The sequence below is a fragment of the Ictalurus punctatus genome, chromosome 4 (assembly GCF_001660625.3).
Source record: "Ictalurus punctatus breed USDA103 chromosome 4, Coco_2.0, whole genome shotgun sequence".
Classification (NCBI taxonomy): Eukaryota; Metazoa; Chordata; class Actinopteri; order Siluriformes; family Ictaluridae; genus Ictalurus; species Ictalurus punctatus.
In genome coordinates this window covers 32,876,047-32,896,046 of record NC_071284.1, presented here as the reverse complement: position 1 = coordinate 32,896,046, position 20,000 = coordinate 32,876,047, and the positions used below count along the sequence as shown (strand labels likewise).

The 20,000-nt window shown below is 42.1% G+C and overlaps 1 protein-coding gene across 1 annotated transcript in view; it reads right to left on the bottom strand.

The window, feature by feature from the left end:
* gmps (guanine monophosphate synthase) overlaps positions 1 to 18,212 on the bottom strand; it is a 19,067-nt gene extending 855 nt beyond the window's left edge. The window contains exons 1-16 of the mRNA XM_047155271.2: positions 17,995 to 18,212; positions 12,859 to 13,037; positions 11,276 to 11,390; positions 11,054 to 11,151; positions 10,870 to 10,973; positions 10,356 to 10,549; positions 8,954 to 9,119; positions 8,671 to 8,822; positions 7,922 to 8,095; positions 7,588 to 7,693; positions 7,333 to 7,448; positions 6,836 to 6,961; positions 3,245 to 3,360; positions 2,901 to 3,031; positions 2,381 to 2,553; positions 1 to 1,349 (exon numbers count right to left, since the gene is read on the bottom strand). The exon at positions 1 to 1,349 is cut by the window's left edge and continues 855 nt beyond it. Of these exons, the coding sequence (XP_047011227.2) occupies positions 1,248 to 1,349; positions 2,381 to 2,553; positions 2,901 to 3,031; positions 3,245 to 3,360; positions 6,836 to 6,961; positions 7,333 to 7,448; positions 7,588 to 7,693; positions 7,922 to 8,095; positions 8,671 to 8,822; positions 8,954 to 9,119; positions 10,356 to 10,549; positions 10,870 to 10,973; positions 11,054 to 11,151; positions 11,276 to 11,390; positions 12,859 to 13,037; positions 17,995 to 18,021 (2,079 nt within the window). The 5' untranslated portion in view covers positions 18,022 to 18,212 and the 3' untranslated portion in view covers positions 1 to 1,247. The remainder of the gene's footprint in view (positions 1,350 to 2,380; positions 2,554 to 2,900; positions 3,032 to 3,244; positions 3,361 to 6,835; positions 6,962 to 7,332; positions 7,449 to 7,587; positions 7,694 to 7,921; positions 8,096 to 8,670; positions 8,823 to 8,953; positions 9,120 to 10,355; positions 10,550 to 10,869; positions 10,974 to 11,053; positions 11,152 to 11,275; positions 11,391 to 12,858; positions 13,038 to 17,994) is intronic.
* Between the last annotated feature and the right edge of the window lie 1,788 nt (positions 18,213 to 20,000).

The following is a 20,000-nucleotide window of genomic DNA, read 5'->3' as shown; positions in this document are numbered from 1 at the left end:
CAAAATATGGTTAAATGTGCAAATGATGCTCCCCTTCTCACACACTCGCACAGAAGCAGACACAAATATACTTTCTCAAGGTCGACGCAAAAGAAAAATATGCAGCATGTGTTAGTTCTGTTCTTCACATCCCTGAAGGAGAAAAACAAACAAACAAAAAAAAAAAACAAGACGAGAAAACGAGAAAAGGACAAAAGAACCAGGCACAAAGTCTAGGAAGCTCGACCACACCGGGAGAAGCTCCTTCACAGCACGTTTCGCAGATCTCAAAATAATAATAATAAAATAAAATAAAAAAAATAAAAAAGAAAAGTCATCAGTGGCAGTTCTTTAAGTGCCCTTAATGTCAACCAGCTCTATTTGGCAAATCAAGATAATTGGTCACGTGAGTTAGTAATGCAGAAGGACATGAGGTGAATAAAGCTGATGTGGAGAATGAAAGCAGAAAATAGTAGTGATGAGAAACTCATACTAGAGAGAGAGAGAGAGAGAGAGAGAGAGAGAGAGAGAGAGTGAGTGAGTGTGTATATGTGTGTGTGATTTCCAGGGATGCATCAATACCGATACTAGCATCGGCATCGTCCTACGATACAAGTAACCTGCGCAAACATATTAATAATGTTTAAACAGTGTCTTTAATAGTGAGCGCTCTCTATTAAACGCACCGTTTAAACGGCATCACGTCTTACACGTGAAACCCGGCGAGAGGAGTTCATTGGCGGCAGAACGTGACATCGACAGACATATACACGGCTAAATAAAACGTTCCGTGACGCCCGGATTACTTAACACTAAAGTTAACTCTTTTTTCCTTATGAATTTTGTTCGACGCATCCCTAGTTTATTTCTGTAAGCCTCAAAGCCTTGACCGCCGAATATATCGCTGACACAGACGACTAATCGCTGAAATAATAAACAAATAACCAGCTTAATAATAGTAATAATAATAATAATAATAATAATAATAATAACAAGCCCCAGAAAATGAGGCTGTGTCGAAGAAGCGGCTTCGTGCGCGTGTGTGTGTGTGTGTGTGTGTGTGTGTTAATCACAGTACTGGCTGCTGTTGTAGGGAATGTCATGTTCTCTGAGGGTGGAGAGCTTGTTGGTGAGTTTGGAAACATGGCCATGGAAGGATGAAGGAATAGGAAGGGGAGGAGGAAGTCCAGAAAAAGAGAGAAAGAGAGAGAGAGAGAGAGAGAGAGAGATGGAGGAGGAGGAGAGCCCAGAGAGTCCATCGCTCTTCTCTACTCCCACTCTGTGGTTCCCGGAGGTTTGGATGTGAGGTCGTACATCACTCTGGAGATGCCCGGGATCTTCTTAATTTCGCTCACCATCTTCAGCACCACCTGCAGGGCAACAGGAGGAGAGTGAACTACAGGCTTGCTGTACACAGGCAATAATTTGTGCGTGTATATATAAAGTACGAGTCTTTATAATTCCCATTCTGACATTATTTTAACGAATTTCCTGCAGGTTTATAGTAAAATACCCTTGCAAATGATCGGTTCGTAACTAGAAGACACATTTAAAAGGCGCATTAGGTAAGAAGTCAGAATTTTGCAAGATGAGCTCGCTTAACAGTTAAATAAGATTCAGAGCGCTGCTCCTCGAGCGCGTGGACGAAGCTCCTCCCGCAGAACCTGTGGTGCTTCGACTTAGAATCGCGGTGCGAACTAGAGTTCGCGTTAGCGAGGGCTGCCATGACATCACTTTCAAGCGCATCTTGCTCAAAAGCAGCTAGAGTTGTAGCGCTGTAGGCTCTATAAACGATTATTCGATGTCGGTATCGTTTTCTAAATAGTTTTCCCACATTATTTGTAAGAAAAAAAATAGTAAGTTGACACTACTGCACCTTCAACTATTAAACGATGTTCTTTTGACTTGATCGATCCGGTTCTTGTGATTGTCTTAATTGTCTATTTATCTAACTAACCATCAAATTCTGGATCATGAAACGGGAGCGCATGAGATCTGTAGTAATACAGATATCTACAACAACAACAACAACTTAGGCTGGGGGTGTGTGCTAATCCCAGAACTGGCTGCTGTTGTAGGGAACGTTCTGTTCTGTTCTGTTCCCTGAGGGTGAGGAGCTTGTGTCTAAATAACGGCGAGTTATTTTAGTGTCCGTTAAAAACATACCCACTGTCATTGATTTACAGCGGGGAAAAAAAAAAAAAGTTCACCGTGCGAGTTGGACTGATTGCGACCCGCAATCTGATGCGAGCGTGACATCATCCAATAGGACGAGATGAGCTATTGCGAAACAGGTGACCGTGTTCTAGAATATCTCCCTGCTTGACAGATAAGAACCACTGACCAGAAACGAGAACCGAATAAAAATCAATAACGTGAAACGAGAGGACGAAACACTCGCCTCCTCGGGGATGTGATTATCCGGCGTGGCGGCGATGCCCGTCATGAAGTCGCTGGTGATGAAGGTTCTGACGACGACGGAGCGCCTGCAGGACGGCTGCTTCTGCAGCGGGTCACGGTCGAAATGCAGCGGCACGAGGATGACGGGCATCTGACTGATCTTACCCGAGTAGCCTGTAACATCAGACACACACCGACGTTACGGTCACACGCGGTTAACCAAGATGTGATCTTTTAATGCGTTCCATGTTTTAGGGATTCATCGTCGTGTAGTTATTATTTTCCCCCAATAGTACACTCTCAAGTATTTTATTCCTTACATAGTGGTGGAGCAGAAGAAAATACATAAATAAATAAATAAATAATTAAATAAACAAACATTTTCAGCCATTATTAAAGATTTAAATGTTATAAACAGGTACGATGCCTTCACAACTGTGACATAAAAACACACACTAGTTTTACAATTATATAGAACAATATAAAGTCTCAGTACGCTCGGAGATTATAGCGTCTCTTACCCGACTCCCTGAGGATGGAGTGGGCCACGAAGTCGGCCTGTCTGAGCGTGCTCAGTACGCCCGTGGTCAGGAAAGTGGGAGTGATGTCTGTGGGAGGTTCCTTCACGTGCGACCCGAAAACATACACGACTCTGAAGAAGAGAAAGACGAGTACAAGTCGTAGACGAACACCACACGCTCACTAAAGGATACAGCGCTGAATAAATAAAAAGTGTTGCTATGAACAACCGCGCGCGTATTCAGTTTGAAAGAAGAAGAAAAGAAAAAAAAACACAACAGAATTCGACGGAGTTGGGAATTTGGAGGTTTTTTTTTCCAGATGCGTGTGCTGAAAGTGAGATTACCTGTTGATGGTGTGACAGATGCGAGGGATGAGTCTGGCCAGGAACATGAGCGATTCCCAGTGAGGAGCTTCTTTACTGGTCACCCCACATACGTAGCTGTACGACCGCGAGTCACCCTGTACGACACAGCGGACATCAACGGGGAGCAAATACTTCCAGCTAACGTAGGCAACGTAAAACACGGACGGAATATCAATCACGACGCATTAGGAGCGGCGTGATTTATTAGCTATAGTACGTTCACGTGCATAAATACTGTACACTGACTGGACAGATCATCTTAAATCTTGTCTTTTTTTGTTGAAGTTTTCCCCATTCACGTCCTTCTCCTGTACTCTGGACGTACAGCACACGTGACCAGAAATTCTCTGAAAAGTAGGAATACACGTGACTAAAATGCTCCGATGAAGCAGATTTTTCCCCCAGCGTTCCTCACTGTATTAAATCTCACCGTATTTATAACAACACTAATAAATTAAAAATGAGATAATGGACTGAAGTAAGATGTGTTTTTTTTTTTTTTTTTTTTAAATGAGACGAGCAGAAGATTTGGATAGACATTAGGGTGCGTTCATGCACATTTTAAGAACAAATTAAAAAAATAATTAAATTACTTACGGTCGCTACATACGGCTAACACCGGTTCGGTGACTGACTGTGTTCTTGAATTAATATGATGGACGGAAATGACTTTTTACACCTACATTACTTTACAAAACCGTACCAGCTTCTGTTAAACTCTGAACTATTCTGGTTTGCACTCGACGTACTCATCACACAGGAAAACACACACACACACACACACACACACACACACACACAGGAAGGAAAAACAAAACAAAACAAACTGGATGACAGTGATTCACTTTCAGCTGCCTAAAGATTTTCTCCCTCCCGTATGAGTAAGAATAAATTTAGCAGTCTGTGGTGCTGGGACAGGAAGTGTGGAAGAGGAGGAGGAGGAGGAGGAGGAGGAGGAGGAGGAGATCTCGTCCAGCGTTCAAGTTGGAATAAAGCGCGAGGGTCAATCTAGGGAGGCTAAAATCCGGAGTTTATTCGTCAACAAAGAATATGAAAAGTCCACACACACACACAACGTTTAAAGACATAAAAAAGTCATTGTTAGCAAGCTGCTACACTTATAACAGGGAGGGCTGTTAAAGAAAAATAATCAACTCCAGGGTGGTAAGAGTAACTCTACGTCATCACACCAGCCCGCGGTTAATTAACTCATCTGTGGGATTTCTTACAGACAAACATGTCAATTAATATCACCGACTACGAGGAGAAACAAACCAACAATGCTGACGTTTCACTCAACTCACTGGACCACCCACTCGGGTGTCATCACCACCACAGCAGAGGAAACGCTCTTCCACTGGCTGCTTGCTTGCTGCACAAGTCTGGCTTTACGCAGAGCTGTTTTCCGAGCTGGAACCGTATGAAGTGACTTATTTTGGCGCATACCCGAATAAATGGAGCTTCTGTTGGCCTTTCGAGCTGGCATGCAGAAGTAAACACCGTTTGAGGCGCAGCGCTTAGTCAGCTCGATACTGTCGGCTGCTTCATCTCGCTCGCTCGGTTCGAGTTAAATGTCAAGATCAAAAGCATTAAACTACTCCTGGCATATCGGCCGTGTCCCGGTTTCGAGCTGAAAAAGGTTTCACGTGTCTACTCATCATTCACACACTCGAAAAAAGGTGAAAGAGCTTTCTCGGCCAGGAAGATTAGGAATAGAACACCTGCGACCGTGCGAACGCGAGGCCGCGTGAAGTCGATTTAATGCTTATAACATAATCCGTAATTACACGGACCCTGTGCACACCCTCACACAATCCTCCTGGAGGAAGGAGAGAAGACAAAAATGCAGACGGAGAGAGACTAAAATAGACTCCGAACAACGCGTCACGACGTCTGGGTTTAACCGCAGTCTCTGGGGCGACTGGATAAAAACACACAAACGTCTGGAAATGGACGGAGCTACTCAGCGAGCCACACGACAGACCGTGACGCTGGAGCACGATGAAACAGAGACCAGCAAATTACAGGGGAAAAAAACACCAAGCCTAACCACCTAACACATGCCAGGACGATGGACACATCAGAAAAGTCATCTCTATACAACACATACTGTAGCCTATTTATAGGTCTTGGGTCTTTCATGTAATATTAGTAGCATAGTAACAGTAGAAGTATAGTAGTAGTGTAGTAACAGTAGTATAGTAATAGTAGTAGCAGTAGTATAGTATAATAATAGTAACAGTAGAAGTATAGTAGTAGTGTAGTAACAGTAGTATAGTAATAGTAGTAGCAGTAGTATAGTATAATAGTAACAGTAGAAGTATAGTAGTAGTGTAGTAACAGTAGTATAGTAATAGTAGTAGCAGTAGTATAGTATAATAGTAACAGTAGAAGTATAGTAGTAGTGTAGTAACAGTAGTAGCAGTAATAGTAGTAGCAGTAGTATAGTATAATAATAGTAACAGTAGAAGTATAGTAGTAGTGTAGTAACAGTAGTATAGTAATAGTAGTAGCAGTAGTATAGTATAATAGTAACAGTAGAAGTATAGTAGTAGTGTAGTAACAGTAGTATAGTAATAGTAGTAGCAGTAGTATAGTATAATAGTAACAGTAGAAGTATAGTAGTAGTGTAGTAACAGTAGTAGCAGTAATAGTAGTAGCAGTAGTATAGTATAATCGTAACAGTAGAAGTATAGTAGTAGTATAGTAACAGTAGAAGTGTAGTAGTAGTATAGTAACAGTAGTATAGTAATAGTAGTAGCAGTAGTATAGTATAATAGTAACAGTAGAAGTATAGTAGTAGTGTAGTAACAGTAGTATAGTAATAGTAGTAGCAGTAGTATAGTATAATAGTAACAGTAGAAGTATAGTAGTAGTATAGTATAATAATAGTAACAGTAGAAGTGTAGTAGTAGCAGTAGTATAGTATAATAGTAACAGTAGAAGTATAGTAGCAGGATAGTAATAGTAGTAGCAGTAGTATAGTATTATAGTAACAGTAGAAGTATAGTAGCAGTAGTATAGTATAATAATAGTAACAGTAGAAGTATAGTAGTAGTACAGTAGTAGCAGTAGTATAGTAATACTAGTACCATAGTAATAGCAATAGTATAGTAACAGTAGTATAGTAATACTAGTATAGTAACAGTAGTATAGTAATACTAGTACCATAGTAATAGCAATAGCATAGTAACAGTAGTATAATAATACTAGTATAACAGTAGTATAATAACAGTAGTAGTAGTAACAGTAATATAGTAGCAGTAGTATAGTAACAGTAACATAGTAATAGTAGTATAGTAGCAGTAGTATAGTAACAGTATAGTAAGAATAGTATAGTAATAGTATAGTAATACTAGTATAGTAACATTAGAATAGTAATAAAATTAGTAGCAATAATACTATACTACTACTATTACTACTAACAGAAGTATGTTAATAGTAGTTATATTACTATGATGATGATTATTATTATTATTATTCCACCGAGTTGATAACAGCACCACAAAGCATATTTTTTGTTCAGTTCACTGTTTTTACTTGAACCTCCAAAGCTGGTAGAGGACTCACCTGGACGCCGACGGTTTTAATTGGCAGCAGGAAGGCATTTAGTGAATGAAGGCTGGTGATTTGCATCAGCTTCTCCTCTTCCTCGTCCGATATGCACGACTTCACTCTCTGCAGCAGTGTGTGCGGCTGCGCCGGAACAAACGGCTTACGTTATTAACATAATACGGTAATGAAGTCAGTTAGGCGTGCATCCTAATTAGCGTAATTGTCATTAGGAAAAACGCAGCATATTGAGGCTGGATATTAAGAGGACAAGCTGTGGGGTTTTTTTTTTTATTTTAATTTCTCCCCTCTTACCAACTTCCTCAAGAGACAAAAAGAGAGGCTGGTGAAGGAACGGTTGTTTCCAGCTGAACTAACCTGCATGTCCCGAAGTGTTTTAATCCTTAGATTAAATATTGTGATCATAATGTGCAGCAATACAACGACAAGGTTCCACTTCTGTAAATAAGTTTAAGCAAAAAAAAACAACAACAACAAAAAAAAACTCCTGTTACCTTCTTAACGCTGGCGGAGAAGTCTGTGATGATTTTTAGGATGTTGTTGGTTTCGGCAAAGTCTTTGCAAACGTACGGTTCATCAGCGCAGATCACTCTGATGGCCAAACCGGGACCTGGAGGATAACCGCAAAAAAAAAAAGTGCACCATCAATATTTACCAGGTTCTAAAGCTGGACATCGATCTACTCCCATCATCGAGAGTACAGAAAGATATTGAAAGGAGCTGTAGAGGTTTCTCCAGCTGGAACTCACCGGGGAAAGGGTGTCGGGAGACGATCTCCTCTGGGAGCCCGAGCTCTCGGCCCAGCGCTCGCACCTCGTCTTTGTGGAAATCTTTCAGTGGCTCGATTACCTTCCCCTGGTGGCCGGACCACGGAGACAGAAAAGATACAGAGAGGAGCCGTCTTGAACATGTTTGCTAACAGTGCATTAATGCCTGCTCTTGTTCTTTGCTAACAAACACATGAATCACGTTAATATAGAATATATAAATATATATATATCGTTGGGAATAAGCTGGGAACAAATGCAACTTATGTCGTAAAACATAAAACAGAACCCGAGGGGGCTTAACGTCACGCCGTACCTCGTCTCGGAGCTTGCGGATGAGCTCGGTGTCGTTGTGGTGAGTTTTGATGACGTCAGCCTTGCCGCTGGCCAAGTGAGACGCGCTCTCGATCAGGTCGGGTCTGAGCGTGCCCTGCGCCAGATACACGTCCTCCGGCTTCAGGTTCATCTCGCCGATCACCTCGTTCGCCACCTGGACACCAAACAGGGACGAGAATACAGAAGGTGAATTCTGTCTAATCTAGGAAGACGCACAATGGCATTAAAAAGATTATATATATATATATATATATATATATATATTTTTTTTTTTCATGGAATTAATATCAGAAAAGGTTGACGAGCTGATTTCGAGTCGCAGCCTTTAGTTTTGCTCAACTAAAGAGCATCGGCGTTTACATTTAGATCTAGAATGTCAATTTTCCTCCATAAATGTCACATTATTGTTGTATCATTTACACCAAAGCGCTAGTGAACTCCTGATTGGTCACCTGAAGGTGTTGATTAAATTTCTATACCAGCAGCTCTATCAGCCGCAAATCACAGGTTTATATCCAACGCGCTCGTTCGAATACTTTACTGTTTCTATAGCAACACACTTATAAAAGGGATTTTATTTATAGGAAAATAATCAGTACCTCAGCTTCATGTCGGTCATGTTTTATTGCCTACGTATGATACTTAATATTAATTAGTATAATATTGTAAATAGCACTAGACTACTACGACACTAAAATACAAAAACACAATGACCTGACTTTCACACACCTTGACAAAGGTGTCGCCGATGATCTTTCTCTTCTCCTCGGGGTTGGTGGTCATGTTGAGGGTCTTGCTGATGCGTTTCCTGGGTGTGCGATCCTCCTCGGAGATGGGCAGCGTCGTGGTGCCGTTGTAGAACGTGTGCGCTGCGTTCACAACTGCACAGAAACCATGACGACTAGTTATTACACTTCTATAACAGAATAATTACCAATACAATATTACAATAATTACCTATAATAATAATAATAATAATAACAACAGATTAACAGTAAATAATTTAGGGTACCTTTGAGTTTAATGCCGAGTTTGGTGAGTGCCTCCTCCACGCTCAGGCTCTCCCTCTTCCTCATGAAGCCGTTGTCGATGTGGACGGCGATCACTTGGTCCTGGTTTAGAGCTTTATTCAGCAGGGCTGTACACACTGTGGAATCGACGCCGCCGCTTAACAACACCTACACACACACACACACACACACACACACTTCGTCATGCCATTTTACATCACCGGTTTACTTCCATATTACTGATTACGATTGAATTCTCAATTCTGATTGGTCAATAGCTACTGATTGGGTTTCTCTAGTCACAGCTCATTCACAGGGACGTACACAGCAAACGTTCCACGTAATCCAAGACTAACAATAAACAAAATGAAAGAAAACGCGTGATCCGGCAAGACAAAGGGGACGTATTGCTGTTGCACAAGCTGAATCAAACATTCATCAAACAATCATATTCCCTACAGATCATCTCTATTCTTTACTTAACAAAACTCTAAAACACACGTTCCTCGCTCACACATGCCCGAGTCGGTACATTTCTCAGCGCGAGACAAAAACGGCTGAACGCTGTAACCCGCCGCGTTAGTCGCAGGCCACGTAGACTGTGGGTACGCCGTTAACCTGAGTAACGACCCACATAAACACGTTAAATAGCTCACAAGGCACAGCTTCAGGGAATCAGGGAGGGAAAAAAAGGATCTGGATCCAATAAAGACCTCTGCGTATTCACTAGAGGACAGGCCCAATTTATGGAGGCTTAAAAGAGGCAATCACCTAGCTTCAGAAAAGACCAGATTAATAGGTGGTTTTAATTACTTGCCCCCCACCCCCCCACCCCCCAAACACACACACACAGCTGAGCTCTGCCTCGAGTCCATGGAATATTCGGAAATAAGAGGAAATAGAAAAATTAGCCTGTAAATAATTTCCATATGCGAGCAGGAAACCACATGCATTTAAATGAAGACCATTAGAAACAATATGGCCCTTGCAGATCACACACACATGCGCACACACACTTTTCTTTAAGTACGCTACTGCAGAATTTGGCTCCAAACCTAATATTACGCACCTAGTTTAGTGAATTAGGTGTTTGTGAGTGTCTAAGTAAAAAATAAATAAATAAATAAATATAACTAAGAAGGTGAAAAACATGTTAAATAATTCTTAAGATTTTTTTTTTTTGGGTGCAATCATGAAAAAAATAAACAGCACATACATATATATATATATATATATATATATATATATATATATATATAAATATATATATATATATATATATATATATATATATATATATATATATATATATATATAAAAAATGACATTTCGGTTGTTCCACCGAACCCTCGTCTCCAGCTATCAGGAGTGTACATGCCCACATACTGCACTTCTCCCCCTCACCAGCACTTTGGACTTGTCCACTTTCTCCCGGATCTCGCGTATGCAGCCCATCTGCCGGTTCTGCACGGTGAAGTTGCTGGTGCAGCCGGCGATCTCAAACAGGAAGTTCCGCAGCATGTCCATGCCCCGCTCCGTCAGATCTACTTCCGGGTGAAACTGCGTCCCGTAGAGCTTCTTCTGCTCGTTGGCGATACCTGGGATGGAAAACGTGACGGAATGTGGTTCAAATCCGTGAAGATTTTCAGTCTTGTTATCCGCGGTAAACGAGGGCGTAAAAGGATGATACGGCGGTCGTCGGGCGGCGATCGATCGGGAAAGCCGCGAAGCAACTAAATCATGAGAGGGCGAAAACACCCCCCCCCCCCCGAGTGTCGTCGTATACGTGCGTCAGAAAATCGCATACGGAAAATGTGTACGATGAAGAAATTTACCGATAAAGGGTGCCAATATTAATGGAGGGTACTGTGACCGTGATTATATATTATAATTACAGCACTGCGTTTCCTCCGCATACCTGCAATAATGTTTCCAGACTGAGCAACGACTTTGAACCCATCCGCTACCTTATCCACACTGTCTCCGTGAGTCAAGAGCACCATCTCCTCCTTCTGTAGACCCCTACACACACACACACACACTTAATTCAGATGTAACTCACATGCACATACAGCATTGTATGAATCATTGTGAACAGGTACCTGAAAAGGGAGCAGGAGTTGTCTACTCCGATGCTGAACACGCCGTCTTCTCGGACGCTTTTCCTGTGTACCGTGCCTCCGAACACTTTATTCATCATCTATTCCACACATCAAAACACACACGGATTCAACGCTACGTTCAAATGAAAACAAGTTGTTAAACAAATGTCACCGGTGTGCCCGTCCTCCCCCGCTTCCTCCAAGCGCGTCTCCCTCTCACACCTGCATGCCGTAGCAGATCCCCAGTACGGGTTTTCCGATGGTGAATATGGCGGGGTCGAACCACGGTGCATCTTCCGCGTAGACCGAATTCGGACCGCCAGATATAATGATGGCCCTGAGAAAAGAGGTGAAGGGAGAAAGAAGGCTAAAAACTTTCCGCACTACTTTCAAACGCCTCAGAAAGGCCGAGCTCCCGACACCGCTCGTTTGACTGTAGCGACGCCCACAAAACTCCATAAAAGGTAAAGCACGCAGAGAGCTACGGGCACGAAATGAATGATCATGGTAAACCCTGGAAGGCAGAAGAGGAGGTAATTCTGACGGCAAATTTCTTGCGTGAAAACGCTCGTACGATCGGGTAAACCCGTTCGTATTCGGCTCGATCGACGGGGCCCAAGTCGTCTTTAAGTCATCAGAGTAACACGTCCTCGAGCTCTCGGCTGATCGTGAGGCATCGGATCGGATGTCGTATCACAGCCAATCACAGCCGAGATTGTCACGTGACCTGCGGAAGCATGTTCGATCGGTCAGGCGTAATCAGGAGAGGTGGCTAGAGGAGGAAAAACTGGGTAAACATCCAAAACACAGATGGTAAAAAGACCATAATTACACCGAAGAAAACCTCACGGCACGCGACGTGTGTCCCGAGCTGCTGTTTTCACAGCTCTCACACACCTTCATTAGATCAGCAATTTAACAGCCTGTTAGAACACCTAGCGCCAATTACACCGCCTCAGCGAGTACACGATAGCCTTTCATTGTTTACTCGGGTAATAAACAAACAAGCGGCGCTCCTGCATCTCAATTCATTCGAAGAGATTGAACCGGATTAATCCTGCAGAACAAGAGTTTTGCTGTGTCTAGTCACAACATGCTTGACAGACTACAAAAAAACAAACAAAAAAAAAAACAGACGCATTCATTTGCTTACTCACACACTTATAATTCATATAGAGGATATATTTGTTATATGACTGCGTGTCTCAGCAGGACTGTTGTTTTGATCAAGTGCTATTCACTCTGCCCAGAACGTGTGTGGGCTAGACGCAGAGGCACGATGAGCGGCTCGACAAGATCGAACCGCCCTGTAAATCCGCGCGCGCAAAAAAAAAACAACAAAAAAAAATACACGTCTTTTTATCAATTTATTTGTACATTTAACATTGTGGAACGTCCAAGAAACGAGTGACTTCCTGTTCTCTCAACATCCTCTCTCTTTTTTTGCACGCTCTCTCTTGACGGAAATAAATTGTCACGTTACCGAGTAAGCACAAAGTGTAAACTCTTCCCCTCCTGGCTGCTGAAACTGGAGACTCCTTCCAGAAATGCTAGCTAGATAAACGCCTCGCAAAAAACTTCGATGACACGCGTTTTAATCCGTTTACCTGGAGCGTCCGCTGGATAAGTCCCTGTGAGTGAGCTGTTTCTATAGAAACAATAATGTATTAGAACTAGCACATTAATGATACTAATAAAAAAAAAAACCTGTGTAGAGGTGAATTTTCCACTCATTTTTACAAATTTTTACAACGTTCTGTATTTTACTAAACAGTTAAACAGGATGTTTTTTTTTGTCGTCTCACCTGAAGCCCTGCTCTCTGATGGCGAAGGCGGGCGTCTCTAGCGGCAGGATCTCCGACTGCACTAACAGCTCTCTCACTCGCCTGTCAATCACTTTTCCATACTGCGCCCCGGCGTCCAGGATCACCACGGCCCCGTCGTAGTCCTGCAACCCGTCTGTAGGCTCGCCACTGATATCCAGCTTAAAATAAATACACACATAAATAAATAAATAACGCACAAATAAACCCTGAATAACCTCGTGTTAAACTAAACAAGAAGACCTGACATTCATTAAGCCTCATGATACAAATGCAGCTAATCTGCGTGACTACAGACCGACGCGCATGCACGCACACGGAGGTCAGATGTCGGACGCGTGCCTCGTATCAGGGACGGATCGGACTGTTACGTGAGCCTGACCCCAGATATGCACCGTACAGCGTGTGTCTGCAAAATGTCTTCAAAACGCGAGTCGGAAATGTGTCCACTTTAGGTGCTGGATGCATTAAAGAAATATTCCAGCGTTTTGCAATCTCATACGTGTATCTCCAGGATGTAGAACGTAGGGTCCAGCATACATATTGGCTGCCCACGTGAGCACCACTCCTGTCCGCTTCATGTGTCCAACAGGTTTGCTCTCCTCGGTGAAGCACCCGATGAGAAACCTGAAAGAGCTCTGGTTATAGGAGACGGTCAACCCCTGTCAACTGTCCAGCTATAGGCCAATATCAAATCTTTATCTCCAAAATCTTAGAAATGCTTGTAGCACAGCAGCTATGCTCGTACCTACATAGGAATAACATTCATGAAATGTATCAGTCAGGATTTAGACCTCATCATAGCACAGCGCTGGTTAAAGTAGTAAATGACCTTCTACTGGCCTCTGATCAGGGTTGTGTCTCGCTGCTTGTGTTACTTGACCTTAGTGCAGCTTTTCATACTATACATCATTCTATTCTCCTTGATAGATTAGAAAATGTTGTTGGCATTAAGGGAACAGTCCTCTCCTGGCTCAGGTCTTATTTGACCGATCGTTATCAGTTCGTAAATGTAAATGGCGACTTCTCCACACGTAGCGAGGTTAAATTTGGTGTTCCACAAGGTTCTGTTTTAGGCCCACTGCTTTTTACTTTATATATGCTACCTCTAGGTCAAATTATTCATAAACATGGAATTAGCTTCCACTGTTATGTTGATGATACACAGCTGTATGTTTCGGCGAAGCCAGAGGACAGACAGCAGCTTAATAAAGTTGAGGAATGTGTAAAGGACATTAGTCGTTGGATGCTAACTAACTTCCTTTTACTTAATTCTGATAAGACAGAAGTACTTGTACTAGGACTACGTGTAGCTAGAAGTAAGCTTTCTGATCACATAGTTACTCTGGATGGTCTTTCTGTTTCATCATGTGCCGCAGTAAAAGACCTTAGTGTGATTATTGACTCCAGTCTTACTAGGAGAGCCTTCTTTTATCTCAGGAATATTTCTAAGATAAGAAATATATCGTCACTACATGATGCAGAAATATTAGTTCATGCTTTCGTCACCTCTGGACTAGATTACTGTAATGCCTTACTGTCTGGATGTTCCGGTAGGAGCATAAACAAGCTCCAGTTAGTCCAGAATGCAGCTGATAGAGTCCCTCTATTACCAGAAAGTATTACCACAGTTTACTCTAGGCGTATTTGGGATGCGTTGCTTTATAAGGGATATTTTCAAAGACGTCAGAAGGTACTCTTAAGATATGCTCCTGGAATGTCAATGGGATTCATGCACCTGTGAAGAAGAATTCAATTCTCACATTCCTTAAAAAAAAAAGAGAGAGAAAAGAGAAAGTGGATATAGCTCTGTTACAAGAGATCCATCTCGATGATGAGGAACGCCTTAAGCTACAACAGCTGGGGTTTGGTAATGTTTTCTTCTCGTCTTTTTCCATCAAGGGTTTGAGGTGTGGACATCTTGTTCGAGAAGTTACTGTCGTTTCAGATGACACGAATTCCAGCCAGATGTGGTCGGTTTGTGATTGCGAAGTGGGTAATATTTGGGGTAGAAACCGCTATTATGAATATGTACCATCCACGTACCTGGTCTTTTGGGGGGGTTTGTTTTGCACTTGAAGCCCCGTGATCATTTAAGTTCAAGCTAAGCGTTGGCGACTTAATCCTTTTATTTGCAACGTTAGTGCATTTTACGTCGGACTTTATCTCGGAATTTCAGCTATTTCTTACTATTAATAACCCTTCTACAAGTGATAAATCTCTTTTGTGGGAGACGATAAACGCCTTTTCAAGAGGCTTGATAATCTCTTATACATTTAATAAAAACAGGAAACCGGCAGAACAGAGCGTAACGTCGGGAGGCTAAAATTAAAAGAAAGGAAGCTGAATACACTCCGAACCCATATTCAGATAGACTGAAAGAAATTACTGCTTCACGCTCATCTTTAAGTCCTTTGTTTGCGGGACAGGCCGAGAAGAGGATTAGATTTGCTAAACAAGCAAAGGCTTTATGAACATAATGACGAGGCAGGGTAATATCTAGCACGCCTCATTAAGAAAAAGGCAGACTCTCAAACAATTCGGTCAATAAAAGGCCAGTTAGGGCATCCCTCCCGGAATACTTCAATTATTAATAATAGCTTAATATAAATCTGAGACTTTGGGAGGATCAACAAATCAACAGAAGTTTTCTTTACCAAAGAAAGTGTTGAACAACGTTTAAAATAATCTTATCTTGAAGGAGGAAGTATTGTCGGTCATTAAGGGACTGCAGATGGGAAAAACCCCAGGACAGGATGGCTTGGGAAATCTTACCTGACCCGCTCCAAAAAACGTTTCATTATTCCCTGGAAAAAAGGGATCCTCCCATCCTCTCTTAGGGAAGCAAATATTGGGAAATCACCTGAAGATTGCGCCTCCTACAGGCCAATATCTCCTTTGGATACTGACTTTAAGATCCTGTCTAAAATTCTTGCTACTAGGTTAAAAGGCTTATTACTCCATCTTATTAAACAGGTTTTATTCATCTTCTAAGCGTTCGATTGAGTCGTTGGCCTTACCTTTTTTTCTTTAATAAGTTGTCAAAATTTGGGTTGGGCGATAATTTCATTAATTCGGCCAAATTATTATACACGGACCCCTTAGCAGCTGTTATACCAAACAGCCTTCTTAAATCGTTCATCAAAACTGGAAGAACAGCTTTTTGAGACTGGGCCAGACGCATCGTGAAGTCGTTTTTGTTATATTTTTTCTACGATTAAGAATATATCTATACATTATCTTAAAACAATCTGGGAGAAAGAACTTATTAAGATATTACAATTTCTGACGGCGGACGGGACACGACCTGGAGAAACGTAAAGTCTCCATGTCAGAGCAATCCAGACTAAAATTCTTCATAGAGCGCATATATCTCCTGCCCAGCGCGGCAGACGTGGAATTGTATTATTCCTGAATATGTGTCTGTAGATTATTTGACATGTAGCGTTTGTGATAAGGATGCAATATTTCGGGAAAAAAATTTGGGACCCCTTTTTATCATATATAGGACTTGACGTTGCTTCAATCGTAATAAGAGGATTTGTATGATTGTAGTTTAAAGCCTCACTGGCATGCTTTATATTACTAGGTAAAGCACTGTAATTAGGGGTCAAGCCCCAAAGAAGCGAAGACCACTATTGATTTCGTTAGTATTCTTCTTCTTATGATTATTATTATAATTATTATTCTACTCTCGAGTCTATGGCAGCCCATAGAACGGCTCGTGGGAAAGTTATGAAACTTGGCACACAGATAGAGGACGGTCTGATGTGTTAATACAGCAAACTTGGAGTCTCTTACTCAATCCCTCTAGCGCCACCAACTGTGCAAAGCTGCACTCCCGTTTACGTTAATAACTTTTGAACCGTGAGACATGTCATAAGACATGTCATATAGTTATACAGTTTGATCAAAGTGTGTGCACGTGTATGTATATACATATATATACATATATACATATATATATATATATATATATATATATATATATATATATATATAGTTTGATCAAAATTGCTAGGGAGATTTCAGTAGTCGCTGGATATTAGGTAGGGACATGTCATCCATTATAGATTGCATGTCTATGGGTTAATGCATTTCAGAAATCATTTCATGAATATATATCCTAAGATTTATACATCAACAAATCAAACAAACAGCACAGGTTATGAGCAACTATTTTCCCAGCAGTGTAGTAGGACCTGCAGCTCCCACGTGTTTGGCACATTTCACTTCCGTCTCTCACACACACACACACACACACACTTCAGCCAATGTCCAAACAGCCATGCAAACCCCATTACACCTACTACGAACACGCATTGTTGTATGCAAATTAAAATAATAATAATAATAATTCAAACTGCAATGCACTGTTGCAACATGTACAGTCCTGAAGTGTGCACGCAGTGCAAGTTAGCTAGCATGTTAGCTGAAAACAGGCTCGAGCTTATTTACGCTTTATATTTTCGGTTATAAATCACCTAGAGCTCGGCAGGACGCTTGCGTTTTTGTTTCATCGATGCGTTTCGGGATTGTGTTACAAACAAACAAACAAACGAACAAACAAACAACGCGTTTAGATTCAACATGTGTGGTAGCTTAGCACTACAGTTTAGCACTAACGTCCGGATGAATCCAAACCCAATCCTCGGAGTGCTCCCTACCTAGGCACCCTACATAGGCGGTGAAATAAGACGCGTTTACCATGCTCTGTAGTGCACTACGTGTCGATTTAGGATGCAGCCGTACCGTATCGGAAGCTAGCTTATCTTAGCTTAATGAAGACTGGACTTGAAGAGTACATATAATAAAATGTTTCAGGGTTTAAAAATAAATAAATAAACAAACAAACAAACGCGTACCGGATTTGTTTAAATCGTTACGGAATGCAGGGTTTAGCCTGGAGGTCTGGGCTAAAGAAGTTTTCTAGCCGTAGCCAGGCCAAGAACCGGACGGGGTTAAAGCGTCACGAGCCGAGCCCGGTTCCGCTCACCGACACGGAACACTGGCACACAGAGAGCGCGAGTTTCATTGGGGTTTTCTATTACTTAGTTAGTTAGTTTCTAACGAAACCCGTTTCACCGGTTTGTTCGCAGACCGGTCCGGTATACTGACCTTGGTATCGCCGTTACACAGCGCCATGGATGCCTGAAAAAGTGTAACGCGGACGCCGCTGCTCTTCTCTGATAGAGAGAGAGAGAGAGAGACTAAAAAAGGGGGGGCAGAGAGATACTGAAAGAGAGGGGGGAAGAGAAAGAGAGAGAGAGTGTGTGTGAGAGAGTATTGCGTGCGGAGTGACTCCGTTTTTTAGCACGTGCGAACTGAGGAGTCTGATTTCCGTTCAGCGCGTGCGAGAGAGAGAGATTTTTTTCCCTGGCGTTCATTTGAGGTGGAAAAGTTTCCAGAAATTGGGGGTGGAATAAAAAGTTTGTGTGTGTAGTGACAGCGCGAGTGTAGTTTTTGTTTTCTGCCCCTGTTCTGTGGTTTGGAGCTGATTTTGATTCTTAAAGGTGCAATAAGTCAATATTCTTTCACTTCTTACTAATACAAATATAGCACGTTCGCCTCACACCTCCAGGGACGGGGGTTCGATTCCCACCGTGGCCCTGTGTGTGTGGAGTTTGCATGTACTCCCCTTGCTGCGGGGGTTTCCTCCGGGTACTCCGGTTTCCTCCCCCAGTCCAAAGACATGCACGGTAGGCTGATCGGCGTGTCCAAAGTGTCCGTAGTGTATGAATGGGTGTGTGAGTGTGTATGTGAGTGTGCCCTGCGATGGATTGGCACCCTGTCCAGGGTGTACCCCGCCTTGTGCCCGATGCTTCCTGGGATAGACTCCAGGTTCCCCATGACCCTGAAAAGGATAAAGTGGTATAGAAGATGGATGGATGGATGATCAATAGTTTATTTAAAGTGTTGCCTCAGAACAAGTGTATTACAAAGATGAATAACAAAAACAGTTTGGAAACCTGACTTCCGGCCCGGAATGTTGGGCTGCGTCCTAAATTGCGTCCTATGACGGTACTCAGTGTATTGCTGTTGAAACAGTACCTACTAATGAGTATGTGTGTGTATCATGACTACAATCCTGGACATACTACATCCGCCATGTTAGCGTCGTGATGTGCCTTCGACGTCATCACAAACACAAAAATTTTCAACAAGTTAACAATGGCTGCGTCCGAAACCGCATACTTACCTGCTATATAGTAGGCGAAAAGCAGAATGCCAGAGGGGCGGTATTGTATGTCCAAATTCTCAGTATGTGAGGATAATGCAAGGCGCCATGCAAGGCACTAACTTGCCATCGGGAGCAACTTGGGGTTCAGTGTCTTGCCCGGGAACACTTTGGCATGTGGAGTCACGTGGGAGTCATGAGTAACTAGTTTCACGCATACAGTATGTCTTAAAAATATATATTATTTCCTTCAGTTAAAACTTTAAGTGTGCACATGCTGCATATCACATGTCCAAGCTCACTGTTCTCAACCTCACGCATTTAAGCCTCGTTCTGTAACAAACTCCACGTGGCTCCTCACACTCCACACACCGTTATGAGTTATCTCAAGTTTTTTGGTTTTTTTTACACTGTAAACCCAATCAAATTCTCCACCAGACTCCACTCAGATCAGACACGCGGTATCTCCAGACAGACCGGAAAGTTTTTGTAGGTTGATGAATTCAGTCATTTTGTAATATTTGGCGGATTTGTCATATTCTAACAGCTGTACGTAAAATATCTGCCGAGGTTTATTACAGCCACCTGTAGAAGGCCGTGAGTAGTCATGTAGGATTTATCATTACTTTGCGACTTTACTACACACTATGACACTTGGCAAATTTGGCTTAACGGATCTTATATAAAGCGATTAATCAAACACCATGAACACAGAATTCTACACACTTTATTTTCTAAAGGCCAGGTGTGTCAGGGAAACCTAACTGGTAATATGTATATCGTGCGTTAGACATTAAGTCAAGGTGTTTGAGGATCTGATTTATTTTATTTAAGGCATATTGTTATGCCTTTCACGGTGGAGGTTGAAAACGCAATACACAGAAGACAAAATACGTAGAATTAAGGGGAAAAAACACCAGCCCTAGATTGGCAAATAAAATTATAG